This window comes from Macrobrachium rosenbergii, chromosome 53 (genome assembly GCF_040412425.1).
Source record: "Macrobrachium rosenbergii isolate ZJJX-2024 chromosome 53, ASM4041242v1, whole genome shotgun sequence".
In the NCBI taxonomy this organism is placed as follows: Eukaryota; Metazoa; Arthropoda; class Malacostraca; order Decapoda; family Palaemonidae; genus Macrobrachium; species Macrobrachium rosenbergii.
The window spans coordinates 23,175,324-23,198,926 of NC_089793.1; the positions used below are offsets into that span (position 1 = coordinate 23,175,324).

A 23,603-nucleotide genomic window follows, 5' to 3' on the forward strand; every position below is an offset into this window, starting at 1 on the left:
CACTGAAAGTCTTCCAAATGAAAGCCGTTTATATTGATGTCATTGCGTATGCAAATTAGGCTGCGATGACAATGCTTATTTCGTCATGTGACTTTGAATTTGCAGCAGTTCAGCCAATTCGATTTCATTCACGTCATATTATACCGGCTACAGTAGGTGAGGCAAAGCAGTTCGTTTAGTGAAAGTAACTCATTTGCATGTATAACGTGACTTGGTAATGTGGAATATAATATAATAAATAAATAAACATATATGCATATATAATTAATTATATATATATATATATATATATATATATATATATATATATATATATATATATATATATATATATATATATAACATAATAGTCATATATAACATAATAGTACTACTACTGGTGCTGCACATGTGGCATGACGTGACGTCACGTGATGTGGCAGCCATTTTAGTTTGTACTAAAAACTCTATTTGCCATTATAGGCACACGTTCCACTATGCAAGGAGATAAATATCCATCCTGAGTCTGATAAAGAAATTCAGAATTTATCATAAACTAGTTTTTCGAGACTTGACTATATATATATATATATATATATATATATATATATATATATATATATATATATATATATATATATATATATATCATTTGCGAAAGAACGTTGAAAGATTAATTCTTGAGAACAAGAAAGATTTAGCTTATGTGCTGGGATAAGGCCAGCTTAGTCAGAAGAAAACTGGAATCCGTAATTTAAATAACAATAAAGTAACTATTACCGATGGAATTCTAAATGTTAAGAATTCCACGTCATTTTGCATCTCGTCAGTAAAAGAGAGAGAGAGAGAGAGAGAGAGAGAGAGAGAGAGAGAGAGAGAGAGAGAGAGAGAGAGGTTACAGCAGTAGGTCCTGATATTCCTACTCAAAATTACCGGATTCTATGAAGTAAAATAAAAGTTTGTCATGGTAACACTGAAGTAAAAAAAAAAAAAAAAAAAAAATTCATGACTTAACAAGGAATACACAAAAGACTTTCCAATGCTGCTACTGACGAGAACCAAGGCGGAAATCTGCCACTCATACTGAATGCAGATGAACCAACTCATCCACTGGTCTGAGCAAAAGGCAGTGAGTGGCTCTCTCTCTCTCTCTCTCTCTCTCTCTCTCTCTCTCTCTCTCTCTCTCTCTCTTGCTGCCCCCTTGCTTACACATAGGTTTACATAAGATAATTTCCAAACACATTAATATACAATACACAAGCACAATATATCGAGAGAGAGAGAGAGAGAGAGAGAGAGAGAGAGAGAGAGAGAGAGAGAGAGAGAGAGAGAGAGAGAGAGAGAGCCCTACCACCCAAGCACACCTCTCTCTCTCTCTCTCTTTCTCTCTCTCTTGCTGTACCCTTGCTCACAGACAGGATCACATATAATATACATTACTTAAGCACATCTCTCTCTCTCTCTCTCTCTCTGTACCATTGTTTTTTCCTCTCTCTAACACATGGAAATAAACATTGTAATTTGCAAAGACTTTAATACACATTACGTAAGCACAAGACAGAGAGAGAGAGAGAGAGAGAGAGAGAGAGAGAGAGAGAGAGAGAGAGAGAGAGAGAGAGAGAGCCCTACGCCCATTGCTCTCTCTCTCTCATTAATATTAAACTGTACGAACTCAGTTACAAAACTTACCTTTAATAATTAGGGTTTCTTTCATTGTTATTGACAGAAACCTACAGAGCCATGAACCACCAAGAGAGGAATTTTTGTTGTCTGTTCGTCAGCCTCTCCTCCGAGATCTTCCTTTCCTTTTTTTTCCCCTTCTTCTGTGTTCCTCCTCCTCCTCCTCCTCTTACTACTACTAGTCTGTCTCTTGCTGATGTTATTCTGGCGTTTGTGGACAATACCTTTTCATATTTTCCGTTCGGGGATAATTTCAGTGATATCTTCCACCAGCACTTGGAAGTTCTTCAGGAAGTAGCTGAGAAATCTCTTTAAGGCTGTTTATATTTATAATTCTTTGATTTGCTAAGCAGTTCTACTCAAACTAAAAGAGTTTTTGTAAAATAAACTCGTCTATTTAAACCTGAGTCAGTTACTTGGTACATCTGAGAGTTCAGCACGATTAGGCTACCGTGGATTGACTTGGGCAAAACAAAAAAAATTTTTTTTTTTTTTGTTCCCTGCAGATTAAACTGTTTGTCAAGACGGCTTCGTACTTACTTTTTTTTGTACAAACTGTATTTGTTTGTTAGTTGAAAGTCTTTGTTTGGGGGGCGACTGCATTCACACAGCAGCACCTGAGAATCTGATTCAAAAAATAAAAGCCTTCGAGATGGTGGTGACCATTTCCTAGAAATCTAGAAGAACTCAGGAGCTAATTCTCCAATACCCGTGGCTCCAGGAAACGCGACAACAACGACATCATTTCCTGAAAGCGAACTCCTGAGTTGAGTAGAAACACCTCAAACACTAATTATCCACAAGTGGGACGAGGATTAACCAACGGTTCATTCAGTTAGCGGTCACTATCAACATAGTTATGAAGTAATGATGAGAGAAGAATCCTCCTGTTTTTTTCCCCTCTTCGCGGTGCTATGGTGCCATAAAACTTTGCCCTTTTTTCCCAGACGTGTCCTCAAGTTCCAAAACGAACGTTCGCGAACACTTTTCGACCTCCAGTCCGTAAGGGCGAAAGACTTCGAGCCTTTGGGACAAAAATAAAAAACTTGAATCACTCAAATTGACCACTACGACACCCCTTCCTTCTCCGCCCCTCTGGGTAGGCTTCAAAAAGGCAGAGATAGAGAGAGGCCTATGGAGGTGCCAAATGTATGTTGCTAGCACGCCCGGAAGTTCCGCAGATGCTGAACACTTGAAAAGTCACTTTTTTGAGGCTAAAATTTTAAGTTTTTGTTATTTTTTGAGAAGTTCGCAGATGCTGAAGCCTTGAAAAGTCACTTTTTTGGGGCGTTAAATTTTACGTTTTCGTTATTTTTTTTTTTTAACGAACTACATCAATTACGGTTCATTCCACCACAGGCCTACAAACACACACACACACACGAAAGCCGTTATCTCATGGCACCAATTCATCGCTTTTTTTAGGCTGCATTGCCCTTCGAGTCCACTTCTACTTGAAGGAGTTTCGAGTGTCACTTGAGGGTAAAAAAAAAAAAATATTGATTATATAACCTTGAAGGAGGACACAGAATGCAACCACGGCCACCTGTGGTAGTCAAGTGTATGGTGTGTCACTTATTAACGAGTGTAAGCCCTACGGCAGGTTCTCGCGCCAAATGGGCAGCAACGATGATGCCCCCAGAAGAAATGCTCCTTCTTCTTCTTCTTCGTCTTCTTCTTCTTCTTCTACTCGCGAATGCGTAACGTGAGGTAGCAATTGCAGATCGTCAGGAGTAAAGTCGTTGCGAGTCTCGGTAGAGACGAAGCTCCGGTTGAGGAGGAAGTGGAGGAGGAGGAGGAGGTGGAGGAGGAGGAGGAGGAGTAGGCGGAGGAGGAGGGGGAGGAGGAGGTGGAGGAGGAGGAGGAGTAGTAGTAGTAGGAGGAGGAGGAGGAGGCTGGAGGCAAGGTCTTCATCTCTTGGCAATCGGCTTATCAATGCAAGACGCTAAACGAGGAGGATCTACCACTCCGAAGCCCACTAAACACTACACAACAACACCGTGCCCGTCGTAGCCATCCTCAGCTCTCTCTGTGTGGCTGTATTGATCATGCAACATGTGCAACAGCGGCCGGCCGACTGATGCACGAACTCACATTCCAACGCACGAACGAACGCACGCGTATACAAACTTACTATCCCTTCCGCAACCCTTCTACTCCCTCCTCCCTCCCCAGACCCAGCTCAACTCTCGTGGCTGAGAATGAACCTGTCTTTGGCAACTTGACACGCGGCTCATTTAGCTAAAACAGCGCTGGAAAATAGAAGCTTCTTGGTCCTCTTCCTTATAAATAAGCGTCCTTTGCCCCTCAGTTCGATAAGGAACTAAAAAATACGAGAGATAAGACGAGGACGAAGATTCTAAACGATCGAATTTCGAAACAATTTTATCTCCATCTAGCGGCGGGTGGCACCAAGTCCCAGCCAGAGAGCTCACGTCTTGGAGTCGCGTAGCCCCGCCCCCACCTACACAAACACGCACATACCTACATATGCACGCTCATTCTCGCGCCCTCCTCCCCCTCTACTTCACACTCCCCCCTCTCCCTCCCACCCACCCTCCTCCCCTTTTCCCTCATTCACCTGACTCACAAGGTATGCACTATGTTGCATGTGAATACACCTACACCAACCCTTTTTAAACCATTTCTGCTTAAGTGCACATTCACGCGTTTTCGAGTGTACTTTTATGCTTTACACCTTCATCCTCTCTTTCATTCGCATTCAACGCCCACACTTCGCTTCCATACAGGAGGGTTGGCACAACAATACATTCATACATTATCGCATTGGCTTCCTTTACCTATGCAGTAAAACAACATTCACTGCTGTTCCAACTGTCTGGTTTCAATTTGCCATCTCGGACTTATTTGTACTGGGTGAACAACAACAATAATAATCAAATATAAATTGCATTCTGGCGAGCTGGTGATTATTTAGTAAAAACGTGAGCCTGTCAGATTGTTAGAGCAGCTGTAACGTGTTCATATGAAACTGGTCAGATAAAAAAAAAATCGATGGCAATTACATCTGAATCTCTTTAGTAAAACAAAAAAAAAAAAAAACAGTAAATAGAAGCGCACCTGTGAGTAAAATAAAATCTTCATGATAAAAAACACTTGTAGAGATCCAATCAATAAAACCGTTAAGAAAATATAAAAAATAAAAACGATATATCAATAAGTGAAGTGTCATTGAAATGGGCTCCTCTTAAATCTGTTTAAGAAGATATATAAAAAGAAAAATATTACATCAACAAGCGAAGAGTCACTCTATGGGTTCCTCAGAAATATTTGCAAGAAAATTTATAAAAATAAGATCGATTTATCAAGCGAAGTGTCACTTAGAAGGGTTCCTCTGAAATCTGTAAAAAAAATTCATGAAAATAAAAATGCTTTATCAAGCAAAACGTCACTCAGAAGGGTTCCTCTGAAACCTTTTCAAGAAAATATATAAAAATAATAATAATGTTTCATCAACAAGCGCAGTGTCACTGAGATGGGTTCCTCTGAAATCTTTTCGAGTCTGGCTGTTTCCGAGACAGTTCAAAGCTTAATGCCCACCATACCCCAAATTCCGGATGGTCTGGGCAGCTTGATAAGTACCAATAGCTACTGAGCATGAAGGGGGTTGCCACTAGGGGCCGAAAGGACGCTGCAAGGAACCTTAAGCAATGCCTACAGTGCACTGCATGAGGCGCACTGACCGTACTACCCCGCTTAGATGAACCTACAGTGAAAAAGTGTGCATGCGTCGCGAAAGTTGGTTCACGCTACCAGTGTCTGTATGTGAGTTTGTGTGTGTGTGTGTGTGTGTGTAAGTGTATGTCTGTATATGTGAAAGTGTATTACAAAATCGTCAGCAAATCGAGAACAAATGAGAGGAATAGACGAAGTTTCCTCATTTCTAGATAGATATTTCTGATTCCTACATCTCCATTACTGGCTTCAACAATACACTTGTGTTCAGACCTCCTCCTCCTCCTCCTCCTCCTCCTCCTCCTCCTCCTCCTCCTCCTCCTCCTCCTTCTTCACACCTATTTGCCTTGAAATGTGAAATTTAGGCCAAAGGCCAAGCGCGGGGACCTATCAGATAATTTAACGATGAAAATAATGTTGAAATAATTGTTAGGAGAAGGTGGAAAGTAAGATGGAATAAAGAGAATAGGAACGGAGTATACAGCAAAAGGCCTGTTATCTTTGTCCTGTGTAAGATTCTGTCTAAATTTTTCCGTTTACCTTTTGGACTTCGAAGCCGTCCTTACCTAAAACAAATAACGTGTATACGAGGGGAAGATTATTCTGGTTACATGAACAGACCACAACACCTGGATGCGTTGTTTTGTATCAAAATAGCCAGACAAACATCACTCACACACGCAAACAAAACTTCCATTAAAACGTCCGTGAAATGACGATTAAGAAAGAAACAATTTCCACTGAATTTCACTTGAATCCAACAACGATAACTTTTATGGGTAACCTCCTGACAGACAGACACGCATCAGTCACTAAAAAAAACTCTAATTGACGCGGACGATAAAAAAAATTCCTTAGTTTTCATTGGAAAAAAACTGATTTCTTTTAGTTTCATTGTTTGCATACATATGCAAAAATGCAAAGAATTCATATGCACATATACGAGTGAGTTCACATGCATAACTGCACAAGAGTTCAATTGCATTTGCCACCAGAAATCTAGACAGTTCATCTTGAATCGTCGACTGTTGGAAATACAGACTTTTATGCAAATTACCGTAACCTCCTGATTATTTGTGAACTTGTGATTGTTCTCTTGATAATATGAAATCAACATCATTTACCACAATGCTTCATATATTTCACAAACAAGCACAGAATGCAATTGCATTTAAACACACGCCAGGGACTACAGTCACAGCTATAGGTGCCTAATACTTACAGATTTGCACAGAACGATAACACTAACTGAAAACAAGCCTTGCTCACCTCTGTAGTATTCCTTAGCGGGATTAACCTTCCGTGAAACAAGAAAGTTAATCTTATATTAAGACACAGGTACACCACTACACCCGGACTTTCGAACCACCTAATGATACTGGACAGTGAACAATGCACAGCTACTCAGAGCAAGGGAGCCACACATGCACCAGTTACGAACACCTGCATTCCAGCCTGATTAAAAAAAAAAATGCACACGTCCTAAGGGAAGTGTGTGTGTGTGTGTGTGTGTGTGTGTTTGTGAGTAGCCTGATCATACTAGAGCGAACTACGAGGAACCAGTGTCCGCTACAAGAATGCCACTTGAGGTAAATACGAGGGGAACAACATCTGTTGTAACGGAAGGACGAAAGTCGCCCACCTCCTGTCCTTTTCCTGCAGCGCGCTCATCGAATTTCCGACATTTCATGACCACATTTCTTCAAATCAGTCTCCCAGAGGATGTCGTGCGGCTGGAACTTCAAAAGTTCAAGCGAACATGCAATGCATTACTGCCCTCACACTATTCTCTTTACATTTCAGTACACTTTTATCTGATTATTAATTTATTGATTATTTTTTTTTATTTTTTAATAAGTGAGATCTCTCCTTTCTGTGTTTCCCTTTACCTCCTCTTACTTCTTCTTGATGAACATGTCTTTGGAAGTTTGAATTTCAAGTCAATGGCTCCTTAGGTGGTTTGTTCCATATGAAGAGGGTTCATCTTCTGGTTAATAATAATAATAATAATAATAATAATAATAATAATAATAATAATAATAATAATAATAATAATAATCATAGAATTTAAGCCAAAGGCCAAGCACTGAGACCTATGAGGTCATTCAGCGCTGAAATGCAAATTGCCAGTAAAAGGTTTGAAAGGTGTAACAGGAGGAAAACCTCGCAGTTGCACTATGAATCGATTGTTAGGAGAGGGTGGAGTGTAAGACGGAACAAAGAGAACATGAAAGGAGGTACAGTAAAAGGAACGAAAGGGGTTGCAGCTAGGGGCCGAAGGCACGCTGCAAAGAACGTTAAGTAATGCCTACAGTGCACCGCATGAGGTACATTGATGGCACAACCCCCTACGGAGAATAAATCGTTTTCATGAGCGTTTACCCTGGCGCAAAACTTAACAGTAATCAATTACTTGTAGTCTTGTGAATAGTGCAGTCACTTGCAGCTCTATTTTCAGAGGATCAACAATTTTTTTGGAGACCTGCTAAACCTGGTTATGTTCTTCTATGTGCACAATCGTCTTCAGGAAAGGGGTCGACTGCTCTATAGTAAATTGTGTAATCAAACTCTGGTCTCTCCCATGTGCGCATTTATCGTCAGACATAAGATCCATTTTTATTATTATTATTATTATTATTATTATTATTATTATTATTATTATTATTATTATTATTATTATTCAGAAGATGAACCCTATTCATGCAGAACAAGCCCACCACAGGAGCCACTCACTTGGAATTCAAGCTTCCAAAGAATATGATGTTCATTGGAAAGAAGTACCAGAAGGTAACGGGAAATACAGAAAGAGATCAGTTATCAGATAAATAGATAAATTAACAAATTAAAGGGGCTTGGTCCATCCAGCTCTATACAGGAGTGGACTCGAAGCCTCCATGAGAGCCAATTATTCTATAAAGATTTTCTAAATATTTAGTAAGTCTGATAAAATGTGCTCCTAAATCGTTTAGGTTAACCGATTCTGCAGTTACGACCCACTGTGGCCTCAGCAGCAATGGTTACAATAGCCATCTTTGGCGATTTGTATAAGCTCAGACTTTACTGGTCAGCATGACAGGCATGTCCAGAAATTTTGGTAATTTCTTAAGTGTCTCAGACCAGTAAGGAAGCCTGTTCATTGTAAACTCAGTCTTTACTGGTCAACATGACAGGGATGTCCTGAATTTTGGTAATTTCTCAAGTGTCTTAGCCCAGTAAGGAAGCCTGTTCATTGTAAGCTCAGAATTTCTCAAGTGTCTTAGCCCAGTAAGGAAGCCTGTTCATTGTAAGCTTAGACTTTACTGGTCAGCATGACAAACGTGCCCAGAAATTTGGAAGTCTCTTAAGTGTCTCAGCCCAGTAAGGAAGCCTGTTCATACTTTGGTAATGCAACGGATCTGGCATAGCTGAATCCAGTGTTTACAGGATCTCCCACAACTGTGTCACAATATTGAGACACTTCAACAAATCAGTGCATTTCAAATATAAAAATTAATAAAAAAAAAACTATGGATAAAGACATTGCTGGCATAGGTCTTTAGCCACAGTCTTCTCTAATCAGTCAATGAAACAATTTCATTATGATTCTCAGTTTTTGCATTTCAAACGAAGCGAAAAATCTTCCTAGGTAATGGGTGCTCTTTTTCACTCGGAAATTTGGATATCTTCTAAAAAGCCTGATTATTTTTCATAACAGAATTTATTATTGAAATGAACGACCAGGCTGCGATTAATAATCCTAAATAACTACCGAGTTTAAAAACAAAATATTCCCCAAACCTCTAATTCGCAGAACATATAGACCATAGAATTTAGGCCAAAGGACACGCGCTGGGACCTATGAGGTCCTTCAGCGCTGGAAGGGAAATTGACAGTAAGGAGGGTGAAAGGTGTAACAGGAGGAAAACCTTGCAGCTACATTATGAAACAATTGTCAGGAGAGGGTGGAAGGTTAGATGGAAGAAAGAGAATATGAAAGGAGGCACAGTAAAAGAAACGAAAGGGGTTGCAGCTAGGGGCCGAGGGACGCTGCAAACAACCTTAAGTAATATTAGCCTATATTGCACCGCATGAGATGCACTGACGCCCCTACCCACCTACCAGGACCCACTTACCCTATGAGTACCTGTAGGTCCTGCGCCCTACGGAGCTAATTCGTGTAAACAACCTACAAATGAAAACCTATATAATGAAAAGTTCTTTTGGATCTTCATTTTCATAAAGGAAGGATAAGTTCACATTAGAGAAGAGAAAAACTGGAGTAATTAACGGAGACACACACACTCTCTCTCTCTCTCTCTCTCTCTCTCTCTCTCTCTCTCTCTCTCTGTGCTCCACCAGCCGAAGCTAATCAGACAGCACACCTGGCAAACTACAAAACCGGGACGCTGAATCAAGAGGTAACTTCATAATTTATATATATAGAAACTCTATACTGCTTACTTTTAAGCAGAAACGTACGTAGCTGTAATAACCACAATGCTCTCTTAAGTCCTCGCATTCCTCACAGTTTTTGGATACGCTTGTCACGACGAAGCCTTAGATCCGAATCCAAACGGTTCCTAAGGCGGATCATCAAAGGATAGACCCGAAGACCTGCGTCATGATTCCCTCGGCCTACGCAGGTTCTGAACACATTTTCCCGGTTTGCTACAACGCTTTCCGTTAATGCTGTGTGAGGTTCACTATCAACGAACTAAAATCCAATTGCGAGTAGATATATATACATGCATACATACATACATATATATATGTGTGTATATATATATATATATATATATATATATATATATATATATATATATATATAAAGAGAAAGAGAGAGATATATTCCATTGGCCATTACTCCTTCCAAATTTACTATAGTCAAGATCTGACACTTATCAATTCCTTTAAAACATTTCTTTCCATTAACGCTTCATTTATCTAAAAAAAAACCTATCCAGTAATACAATGTACAAGCTACAATAAACAAATCAGTGAGTAAAATTGTGTGAACGAAATGGCAATTCAATCTATATTTACGATCCCTTCTCCTGTTGATTGGAAAACAGACAAAAGGGAAATGAGTCAATAATATGAGAAAACTTTTAACTTGAATCAAATTATCGTAATAAGTAGATTCGTTTCTACGTAGCTAGGACAGTATTATCTCTTCTGGCCCTGATTTTAGATTACTAGTTATTGCTACCGTCAGTTTGCTAATAAGTCTCCATTGTATATGAGCTCCGAATGGGTTAGAAGCAATAGTGATAATAGCAGCTGTGCTTTGCTACAGGTAATAATAGTAACTGCGTTTAGCTATGAGTAATAATAGTAACTGTGCTTAGTTATAAGTAATAATAGTAACTGTGCTTAATTATAAGTAATAGCAGTAATTGTGCTTAGCTATAAGTAATAATAGTAACTGTGTTTAGCTATATGTAATAATAATACTGTGATTAGCTATAAGTAATAATAGTAATGGTGTTTCAGCTCAAAGAACTAGATTACAATAAACCACAGTCTTGGTCTGTTCCACACCCCCCGTTCCTCCCTCCCTCCCTCTCCCCAGTTCCTCTTCCCACTCCCCAACCTTCTCATTCTCCTCCCCCACCCCTCGCATTCTCGAAAACCCCCTAGACCTTTAGTTTAAACTCGCGCCTTAGGCCTGAAGATAATCGGCATGGAATGAACGAACAACAAAGAGCCCTGCAACAACAACGGCAAGAAGAAGAATAACAACAATAACAGCAACAACAACAGTTGAAACAGCAGCAGCAACTGCAACTGCAGCAACGACATCAATATCAGCAACAACAAACAGCAGCAGCAGCAGTAACAACAACAACAACAAAACAACAGCAGCAGTACCAACAACATCAACAACAGTAGCAGAAACAACAACAACAACAGCAACAACATCGCCAACAACAAATACAGCTGCAAAAACAAAAACAACAAAAATATCAGCAACAACAAAACCAGCTACAATAAAAAAGAAAAGGACAACAACACCAGCAACAACAACAAAACCAGCAGCAGCGGCGGTACTACAACAACAAAAACAACATCAACGACAGCAGCAGCTGCAACAACAAGAACAACAACATCAACTGCAGCTGCAACAATAACGGCAAGAACAACAACATCAACACAGCTGCAACGACAACGGAAAGAACAACAATCGCAACAACAGCAGGAGCAGCAACAACCGCAGCAAAGCGGCGTGTATGAGTAAATTGACCTTCAAGGAGGGAGACTTCAAGGTCACGCCGGGATCAGCCAGCCAGCAGCCATCGCGGTAGGCCTGTCACTACTCTGGCTGCCTAATTCCTTCTCTCTCTCTCCCCCCCTCTCTCTCTCTCTCTCTCTCTCTCTCTCTCTCTCAGTCTTCCACTTTTTTGTTATTGTCATCAGATATCAGATATTACTTTCCTTTCCATATTTTTTTTTATTGTTTGCTAATTTTCTCTCTTCTCTCACCACAGGTTTCTTTTCTTTTATTTCGTTTCTTTGCTGTATTATTTTCTCATCCCCCTCTTCTTCCTATTCCTTTTCCTCGTATTCCTCCTTCTTCTCCTCTTCTTCCTCCTCCTGCTATTCCTCCTCTTCCTCCTCCTTTTCCTCTTCATCCTATTCCTCTTTCTCCTCCTCCCTATTTCTCCTCCTCCTCCTATTTCTCCCCCTCCTTCTCCTCTTACTCCTCCTTTTCCTTTTCATCCTATTCCTCCTTCTCCTCCTTCTATTCCTCCTCTTCTTCCTCCTCCTCCTCCTCCTCCTCCTACTCCTCCAAAGTCTCCTTCGTCAAGGTCGAACCTTGATCATTTTATACCCCAATTTCACAACAGGTCATAAAGGCTGTTCTGGGGTCCGTATGATCGCCTATCCAGACCGCTGATAAATTCACCCTGCATGATGATGAAGAAGAAGAAGAAGAAGAAGAAGAAGAAGAAGAAGAAGAAGAAGAAGAAGATTTTATTGCCTTCGGTTTTACGGATCCTTTTTTTTTATTTTAATTAGTTTAAATCCCGATGCTGTTTTTCGCCTTCAAAATAGCGATGCTCTCTGCTAATGAACGATGCCTGATATTAGTTTTTTTTTTCACTGAAGGCTCTCTCTCTCTCTCTCTCTCTCTCTCTCTCTCTCTCTCTGCCTCTGAGACACAGACACACACATATAAATACACAATGCACACACAAACACACACACACACACATACATATATATATATATATATATATATATCTCTATATATATATATATATATATATATATATATATATATATATACATATACTCTGCTAAACATATATGAAAGATACATAGCCATTTTAAGACAGCAGCTTCCACACACGAGCGTACGTATGTCTGTGTGTATATAAACAGCCACTAAAAAAATGGGTGGGTGGGGGGACTCAACCCCCACAAAAAGTCCTTGCAACATAACGGTAAACAATCTTCCTCTAAATAGGTATCCCAGTTCACACCACCACCCTTCCTTTTTTGCATATATATTGCTCAACTTCTCCCGAGACCCAGATCTGATCCTTTTTGTAAGTTCGACTACAATTTAAGTTTTAATTATCTTTGTTTTCGGGGGGGAGGGGACTGTTTTCTTTATATTGTCCTAGTTTTTTACTCATGGTCTACTGGGACGCCCGCAAAGCGAGATGGGGAGATCGAACCGCCTTTAGGGGAAAGACGTGTTTCGCCGGTGGAACTTGTTCTTAGTAAGTAAACAGAAAAATTTCCCAAGTTCCTTATCTTAAATTGCTTCCTTTTGGGATGTCTTTAAATAATTTGACAAACGTCAGGTTTCATGCCATTTAAATTTACTGACAATCAATAAACTCAGGTCTGTCAGGTCTAAAAACCATTGTAAAGATTCATTATTTTTGTGTTTTTGAATTATAAAAACAATTTTTGGGGATTTTAGCAAAAAGAGATTGCAGAAATTGCTTCGTTCAAAGATTTTTAAAAAGTTGAATACTTTACATTTAAAAATTTGGTTAGATGGCTGCTTTCTTCAATACTGTTTTAAAAGAAAAATACGGATAATCATTATCATTTCCGAGGACGTTAGAAACAACTGAAATTAATTAATAATAATTTTTTCCAAAAACATTTTCGAGGAATTTTAAAAAGTTTTAACAGAAAAATACAAATAATCGTTATCATTTCCGAGGACGTTAGAGACAACTGAAATTAATTATTATTTTTAAAATTCACTTGAAAATAATACTGAACAACACTGGACTCTTGAAGAATTATTTTCTCATATGCATAACGATATACATTTAGTGAATTCCGAGAAGAAATTCCTCTTTACCACATTCATGTGGTTGTCATGGCGTGGGCATTGCCTACGAAGGTCACAAATAAAGTAAGCGGACAAAATAATATCTTTTCAAATTATCTTATATTAGCTTATGAGCAAATTATGTAGTCTATATGGTCGACGAGTAATTATGTACTCTTTAACTTGCACGGTCCTAAACTGGGATAAGTCAAAACGTTTAAGAATATGTAAGATGGAGATTCAAGGCAGTAAGAGGATTGCAAATAAAGAATATGTAAGATGGAATTCAAGTCAGTATGAGGACTGAAAATAAAGAATATATAAGATGGAAATTCAAGTCAGTATGAGGACTGAAAATAAAGAATATATAAGATGGAAATTCAAGTCAGTATGAGGACTGAAAATAAAGAATATATAAGATGGAAATTCAAGTCAGTATGAAGATTGCAAATAAAGAACATATAAGACGGAAAGTCAAGTCAGTATGAGGACTGAAAATAAAAACTATATAAGATGGAATTCAAGTCAGTATGAGGGTTGAAAATAAAGAATATATGCGATGGAAAGTCAAGTCAGTACATGGATTAAAACAAATCTGTCAAATCGATCTTAAATATAAAACCGAAAACTGAAGAAGAATTAGAAATCAGTATGTAATGTTTAGGAAAAAACAAAATTAAGGCAACTAAACAGCGTAAACAGGACAACAAAAGTTTGTGAAAACAAATACTTCAAAAATCTCCCATCACAGGATAATAATAATAATAATAATAATAATAATAATAATAATAATAATAATAATAATAATAATAATACTATAATAATAAGTGAACAGGCCATAAAAGATTCTCGAAACAAATACTTTAAGAATCCCACAGTACAGGATAATAATAATAATAATAATAATAATAATAATAATAATAATAATAATAATAATAATAATAATAATAATAATAATAATAATAATAGCGTAAACAAGAAGCCAAAATGCTGTCAAAATATATATACTATTTTAAAAACACGCATTACATAATAATAATAATAATAATAATAATAGCTAATAATAATAATAATAAAGACATATCCATCCGTATTCCCTGATGGAACCCCTCTCTCTCTCTCTCTCTCTCTCTAACGTGGCTCTCCTTTAACATTTTTATTTCCTTACCATTACTACTTTCTTAGTTTTCATCTCCTTCTCTGAATTTGAGATTTCTCTCTCTCTCTCTCTCTCTCTCTCTCTCTCTCTCTCTCTCTTTGTACCTGCCCAACAATATATGAAATTCTCCCATCCCCTTCGACGCCCTGACTCGGGGCCTTCCACTACTCTCTCACAAATACCTCGAGATAGTTTATGTTTCCTTATTTCGCTTCGTGGAGATCCGCCCTTCCCGACCACCTCTCTAACTGTATATACGGAGGACCCCTTCTGAGTCTCATCCCACATACATACTGTATATATATATATATATATATATATATATATATATATATATATATATTTAATATTCACTAATATATATATATATATATATATATATATATTTATATATATATATATATATATATATATATATATGTATGTATATATATATATATACATATATGTATGTATATATGTATATATAGGTCTGTATATATATGTATGCATATATAATGTACATATAAGTATTTATGTTATATATATACATATATATATGTGCGTGTGTGTATGTATATGTATGTGTGCGTGTGTGTGTGCATGTGAGATTGCGTTTCGAGGATAATCTTAGCGAATTTGAGAATTGAGAGGTCCTCATTAAAACAAATAGAACGGGTCCCCCTCGTGCATACTGTACGCGAACGTAAAACTACGTATGCGCATACATACTATTCCACCTGTCATATCAAAAGATACATAACCATGCAGCTGCGCATGCTTAATATGTATCGACGGTCATGTATAAAAAGTCCACACATTACGTACTGAAAGAAAATAAAGTTTAAATAAAATCAAATGAATTAAATTAAGTACAAAATCACCTCGGTATCTATTCCCAAGGCTTGCTTTAATTGAAACATGACAAGTGACGTATATGTGGCAGATCTCAAACTGCCGAATTCCGCCAAAGGTACAATGCGTGATTTCAAGAGAAAACACATTATCCGTCAAACCTTTGTGGTATTAATGTGTACTACTCGGTTTCCAGCATCTGCACTGTTGTTTCGTTATTTTGCGCAATTTCACTCCATTTCAGCTTATGACTAAATCTGTATCACAATAATATTAATTTTCTTTTACTAAAAAAAGATGAATCCACACGTAACAAGATCACTGAAGAAAATAACAACCAAAGTTTACGATAGTCTTTTCAGCGAAGATGCAGAATACGAAAGCGTCAGTATTTCAGTAACTTTTAACATCATACATATGAATCATATGAATGATGACAGTCATTCATTCATAAGAACACCCACGTTACTCCTCTCTACAAAGACACACACACAAGAGGTCAACTGCTGAAACGGGAAGGTTGTCTTAAAGAACTGACGAATCCTGACCTTTGTAATTCGACCCCGAGAAATGCTTATGAAAATATATGTCATAGATTCCTGTCTCTCATCGGCTGAGGCCTATGTAACGCTCAGGGCTGAGAAGACGGGATGGGATGTGATGGGGTGGGATGTAAGGGACAGAAAGGAGTAGGGAGGGTTACGGAATGGGAAACGGATCTGTGCAAGGAAAAAAACATAAAGACTTACTTACAGGGATGTAGAGGATAACTCGGGGAGGAGCGAAGGCGAGACGGGCCAGGCAAAAATTGCCCAAAAAGATAAGTCTGTAGCCCATCAGATGACTTTAAAGAGCTGTAGGGAGGATTGGGGAACAGAGACACTGAATAAGCACTGCGGAATGGGAAATACATCTGGGGAGAAGGGCACGGGGCAGGGGGGGGGGGGGAGCCTGGGAACGAAACGGGACGACTGCTTAGAAATCTAATCCCTTCTAACCCTTGCCAAAGAGATAACTGCTTGTGATCCCTGTTAACATATTCTGCCGAGGGACTGGTCCGCCCAGCTCTGCATGAAATGTCATTTGTAAGCGGGTTAGGTTTCCGTCAGAAATATTTCTGGGCCAGAGTTTCACTGCTACGGGATGCTTGATACATTTCAACATGTCTATGTATACATATCTGAATGGTTATACATACATATTTGTGTGTGTATGTGTGTGAAACGCTGTCTGGGATTTTATAAAGATTCCCTGAAATACGCCGCAATGTATTACATGTATATGCATATTAATTGGCAATTTGTTAATCTTTATTAACATGATATTATCACCATACGCTCTCTATCTCTCTTTTCTCTAAGTATGGGCACTACATGTAATAGTAGCCTATTTTATAATAATAATAATAATAATAATAATAATAATAATAATAATAATAATAATAATAATAATAAACTCAAAATTTATGTTCTCAAAAATTATACAAAACTCAACATTATCTTCTGCCAACACAAGACAAAATATATATATATATATATATATATATATATATATATATATATATATATATATATATATATATATATATATATATATATAAAGAATGACTAAACTACCCTCTACGACGTTATGTATCCAATATATAATATGAATTTTATAACCCCAGTTATATAAGCGGTTTATGGAAAAGTTGAGCGGGTTACGTGACGTTGTGGCTGGCCCTCTTCACGAACTTTGCCAAGATTCTCTCTCTCTCTCTCTCTTTCTATCTGATAATAATTTTTAACAGTTGCTCACACACGCACACACACACACACACACACACACACACACACATATATACACATATATATATATATATATATATATATATATATATATATATATATATATATAGTATATGTATGTATATATACATGTATATATAATATATATTTATACACACACACACACACACACACACATATATATATATATATATATATATATATATATATATATATATATATATATATATATATATATATATATACACATACATATAAAGTAGTGGAATGTACAACATCAGACTCATGACAATTTTTACAATGGCTCCGTAATGAAAGTGTCATTGTCCTTGCACTTGTTCTGATGTTTTATAAATATGAAGACTTTTCTGCTCCTTTCTATTTCATTAACCGTAATTTTTGCTTACCTATATAAATATAATGGGGAAACATTCCTTTTCTTTATATGATTCTTTATCACCTTTGTAATCCCTATCGTAATATATGATTTTTTTTCACGCACCTATCAATGTATATGCTGACGACCTAATTATATCTGTATTTACACTATACTGTAGTATGTATGCATTTAAGCAAGTGTATAAACACTTTATATTGAGGTGTGTATGCATTTAAGCTGGTGTAAAAACACTGTTTATTGAGGTGTGCGTGCATTTAAGCGGGTGTAAAAACACTGTTTATTGAGGTGTGTATGCATTTACGCTGGTGTCAAAGCATCAAACAGCATGACAAGACAATTAAATATTCATTACACCCAAAAATAACAAGAAACATACCGTAGGACCTCTTTTATGAATATTCTTAGGAGTTTCTCAGCATCCCAAGGATCTTCATAAGTTAGCTCCTTCGTAGGCGTGGGAAACGTCTTCCGTGGGACGCCCCTCCCCCTGTTCCCATTCACCGGGGGACCCTTCCCCTACCCCCCACCCCAAAGCCCAAAGCCCAGGACCCCATATCACCACTTGACACCTATATACCTCAAGAAATGTCATCTCTTCATTTTCCTTAGCCAAGGCTTGCATAAACATGGGGCTTAAACACAGCGCATATCTCTTCACCCTTCCCCCTTCTTCACCCTGCCTCCCTCCCTCCCTCCCTGGCAATTTAGGTTCTCCTCCCTAAGACCCAGTGTTTTTCCCCTCTCTTCCCATGACTCTTATGACGTCACGGGGTTCTGCTGCCCCTTGTAGGAAAATGGGTTGGTACGATCATAAGGAAGTGAATATCTTCGTTTATTCTTGGTAGTTTATGCACACTTACTCATTCACAGACATATACAGACACACACACACACGTATACACAAAACAAGACCATGGTTTTTTCTTGAAGATCAGATGAATCACACACACACACATACACATGAAAACATTTCAGCAGTCATCTAGTTGCGTTGCATGAACTCAAGTGTCTGTAAGGCATGCAGATGAGAAGTACAACGCAAACACTTTCCTAAACTATCAGAGAGAGAGAGAGAGAGAGAGAGAGAGAGAGAGAGAGAGAGAGAGAAGTGCTTATTGTAAACTATTATCTATTAAGTGCATGAACCAAGGCTTATGCCTTATTTTTCAAGAGAGAGAGAGAGAGAGAGAGAGAGAGAGAGAGCAGCAAGCTTGTAGTAGACTATTAACTATTAAGTGCATGAACCAAGACTTATGCCTTATTTTCCGAGAGAGAGAGAGAGAGAGAGAGAGAGAGAGAGAGAGAGAGAGAGAGAGAGAGAGAGAGAGAGAGAGAGAGAATTCTATATGAATTCGGGCTTGATGACTTGAGCTAGACATTCAGTGACTCGCACGTGTATGACAATGCACTGGCACCATTAATATCTCATGGCACCATTTCGTGACCATTCAGATACTCAAAGCCTTCCGTATCTTAGTCGATGAACAACTAAATGCGTTCCTTAACATCATGGAATACAGAAAAGGTCAGAGCAAAGCCAAGGAGAGTCACTTTCCTAGACTGTCATTTAGACTTTAATGTCTTAAGCACAGGGAAGTTCAAGAGTGGCGCTTGGTATAAAACTTACTCCCAAGTGAAGTTCGCTTTCAGATATATATATAGGCTGGTTTCAATTTAAGCCAGTTAAATCGCTTTCTCAGTGCCTTTTTAAACTGATTTCTGTCCAGACACTCTACTCTTCCATGATGATTTGCACGAATATATTCCTCCACTTTGCCGAATAAACGAAAAATTATGCAATCTCTTATTTGGACAAAATTGACATTATTTTTTATTTGACATTCTCATGTCACTATATAATGCACTCTAACATTCTTGAAAACTTTCAGATCATGAATATTTAATGGTTTGTGTTGGTGCCTAATTCTTTGTTTATAAGTTCATCCAAATCTCTTGTGAATATCTGAAATTTTTACATATATATATTTCAGCTTTATGAAATACGTTCTTGCGTGTCTGTACAGCGCAGTCTCCAGTTTCTGAAGACTATACAAACTTGACATCTAATTTTTTATGTTGGTATTTATTTCATTATTACAAAAATTACCCAAAACGTCTTAGGTTGCTATATACAGGAACAGCATCATCTAATGGTTCCATATTTTGATTCTTTTTCCGTACGGTGCAATTAACGTCCATTATCACTTCCTTTTCTATTTGCTTAATTTCCGGTCTTTGCTTCTGTTATTCCTTCACCGAATGGCAAAAATGAAATTAGAAACACTTTCATTATCAGTGGTCTGGAAGCCAAAGGAAAATGAACGCCTAGAAAGCTTTGAATTCTGTATCTGAGCGTCAAGATCAGTCTTATAACACACATACACATACACATGCAAATGCACACATACACATACAAATATAAGCAGAGTTGAATAAATAAATAAAAAAAATAGAATATATATATATATATATATATATATATATATATATATATATATATATATATATATATGCTTTGCCTATGAGAGAGAGAGAGAGAGAGAGAGAGAGAGAGAGAGAGAGAGAGAGAGAGCTTATGGCGGGCTAGTGAAAGAACATTGGCTTATGCCTTATTTTTTCAAAGAGAGAACTAGCTTATGGAGGTTTATCAAGTGAAATAATAAAGTCCATGCCCTTACTTTTCACGAGAAAAGAGAGAGAGAGAGAGAGAGAGAGAGAGAGAGAGAGAGAGAGAGAGAGAGAGAGAGAGAGAGAAACTTTTTTATCAACTGAAATAGGCTACTGTAAGAAAGGCCTATGTCTATTTTTCACGAGAGAGAGAGAGAGAGAGAGAGAGAGAGAGAGAGAGAGAGAGAGAGAGAGAGAGAGAGAGAGGCCTACGCGGAGAGAAGAACTTGGGGCGGGGGGTTCTCGAGGAAGAAAAGGTCTGCAGAAAAAAATGTCTGACTGAAAAGGTCTTGTGGCGTCGTCCGACAAAAACTCGGAAAGGGGCGGAGTCATCTCATCATCATCATCGTCGTGACCTCTGGTGGGACAACTTAAAACTCCGCCCACGTTCAGCCCACAGCCTCCAAGACCATCAAACAAGGCCGAAATATCCACCACCATTTCTTGTGGCGTTGATAAATTATCCACTCTTTTGCAACATCATTGCATTGCAAATGGAACTTCCGAAGTTCAAGCGAAGATGCAATGCACTATACTACCCTACTACGATTCTCCTTGTATTTTAATAATTGACGTACATTTTTGTTGTTTATTTATTAATTTGTTAGTTTAGCTGTTTTTCTTAAAACTGATATCTTTCTGTATTTCCCATTACCTTTTGTTACTTCTTTATCCTCTCATTTGCAACATCACTGCATTGGAATTGGAACTTCAGAAGTTCAAGCGAAGATTCAATGCATTACTATCCTAATACGTGTCTCCTTATTTTTTAATAACTGACTTACATTTTATTGATTCATTTATCAGTTTGTTAGTTTATCTGTTTTTCTAATAACTGATATCTTCTTTCTGTATTTCCCATTACCTTCTGTTACTTCTTTCCAATGAACACCATATTCTTCGGAGGCTTGAATTTCAAGTCAGTGGCCCCTGTAGTGGGCATGTTCCATATGAATAGGGTTAATCTTCTGAATAATAATAATAATAATAATTTGGAAAAGGTTGTTATACAGGAGACAAAATATGGCTCTCTGCATAAGAAAGTACTGTAGAGATTGAGAGTATTCTTGTAGTTTTGTGTTTTCTACGTCAAAAAATAAACTTGAAGAAATAATGAAAATTTAGAGTGCTTAGACTGATAAGGATGATGTACAATATACTCACTGATCATGGACTGGCTTACCAAAATAACAAAGACCGCGGGAACACAGAAGAAAGTATTGGATTCCCTGGTTTGAATATCTCGAGTAACCTTGTTCAACAATGCTTTTATAAGGAAGAACTCAAAGGTAGTATTGAGATAATGAAAACAGTCTTTTCTAAAATCTTAGATAATTTGGACCAAATCAGGCTCAGACCACGTGCTTTATTTTTTTTTATATTTAGCAATGTCAAAAGACAAACATCATCCAATACCTGCACATAAATAAGAATGTATAGTTGAATGCATGTGCACGCATTATACGCACATACATACACACACACATATATATATATATACATATATATATATATATATATATATATATATATATATATATATATATATATATATATATATAAATCTATATATATGTGTGTATTTATATAAATTATACATACATATACATATACATATACATATATAAATATATGAAAGTACCAACTGTATGAAAAATTATGGAACACCAGACTGCAACAATTAAACACGCATAACAAAGCGTATCTGTGCCAGGTATGAGCATTTAAGAAATATACGAAATAAATAAAAGAAATGATTTACAGAAAGTAAACACGCACAAGTGAATAAAAAGGCATTACGTAAAAACAGATAACAGGTGCATACAAGGACTACAACTAAATACAATTAAATATCAGGTAGGCCTAAGTGTTACGAAAAACTCCAAACTCACAAGACGCGTGACCTCTGCACAGGTAACTGAATCAAGATGACTTCAGGTAATAATCTGGTCACCTGGGCGATCACGGCCTCTAAAGCCCCGGTGGAATTTCCGTAAGGCCCTCTCTCTCTCTCTCTCTTGGTTTGTTAGGCTTTTTATAGTTATACAGTTTTTTAAAGTCCAGTGTTCATTAATTATATGATTATCATTAAGTGTATTTAATTACATACATTCAAAATTTTTTTTTCTCTCTCTCTTCTCCTGACTTGTTCGGTTTTATAATTATTGTTTTGTTTAAAGTCAAGAATTTATAAATTATATGCTTACCATTAGGTGTATTTCATCTCATACATACAAAATTCTCCCATTTTTCTCTCTCTCTCTCTCTCTCTCTCTCTCTCTCTCTCTCTCTCTCTCTCTCTCTTTCTCAGGCTGGAGAGGTGGCCTGTTCAGCCTCTTTCATCACAAGTCCTTGAAAGGTTGAACTCGTTCGTCATTAAAGAAAAAATAAAAAAACAAAATCAGTTTTACAGTTTTATGGGCTCAACTTTTTTTTTAACCTTCCATAGCGTAAATGCGAAGAAAAGGTTACTATCTTTTGAGAGAGAGAGAGAGAGAGAGAGAGAGAGAGAGAGAGAGAGAGAGAGAGAGAGAGAGAGAGAGAGAGAGAGAATTTTTAAATATATGCAATCAAATACACCTAATGGCAATCATACATAATTAATAAATCCTTTAATTTTAAAAAATATCATAATAAGTAGCCGGGCAAACAGAGAGAGAGAGAGAGAGAGAGAGAGAGAGAGAGAGAGAGAGAGAGAGAGAGAGAGAGAGAGAGAGAGGAATTTTATACATATGTAATTAAATCCATCTAATGATAATCATATAATTGATAAATCCTTGACTTTGAAACTATATAATATATATATATATATATATATATATATATATATATATATATATATATATATATATATATATATATATATATATATATATAATAATAATAATAATAATAATAATAATAATAATAATAAGCAGTCATTCAGGACTTTTTTTTCCATGTTTTGTCGCTATGTTGACCTCTAAAGGAAGTCTCGTAATTCTATAAATGTTAAAAACAACTAACCTCCCACCTCGGTTATCCCAGACTCTCAAACCTTCGACTAGCAGAACTGTCTATCACTCTCCTAGTGGGCTAATCCTCACTGCATCTCGAAATACAATTTTCGTCAAAAAAAGTTTT

At 37.2% G+C, this 23,603-nt stretch overlaps 1 protein-coding gene across 4 annotated transcripts in view; it reads right to left on the minus strand.

Moving 5' to 3' along the window:
* The window catches only part of LOC136834354 (zinc finger protein chinmo-like), a 219,188-nt gene that overhangs the window by 136,871 nt on the left and 58,714 nt on the right, over positions 1-23,603 (minus strand). Inside the window, exon 1 of one of the 4 annotated variants that reach the window (XM_067096863.1) lies at positions 1,669-7,258. The exons of the other annotated variants lie outside the window; for them this stretch is intronic. Coding sequence (XP_066952964.1) covers positions 1,669-1,693 — 25 coding nt within the window. The 5' untranslated portion in view covers positions 1,694-7,258. Of the gene's footprint in view, positions 1-1,668; positions 7,259-23,603 lie in introns of those variants that run through there. 4 annotated transcript variants of the gene reach the window in all.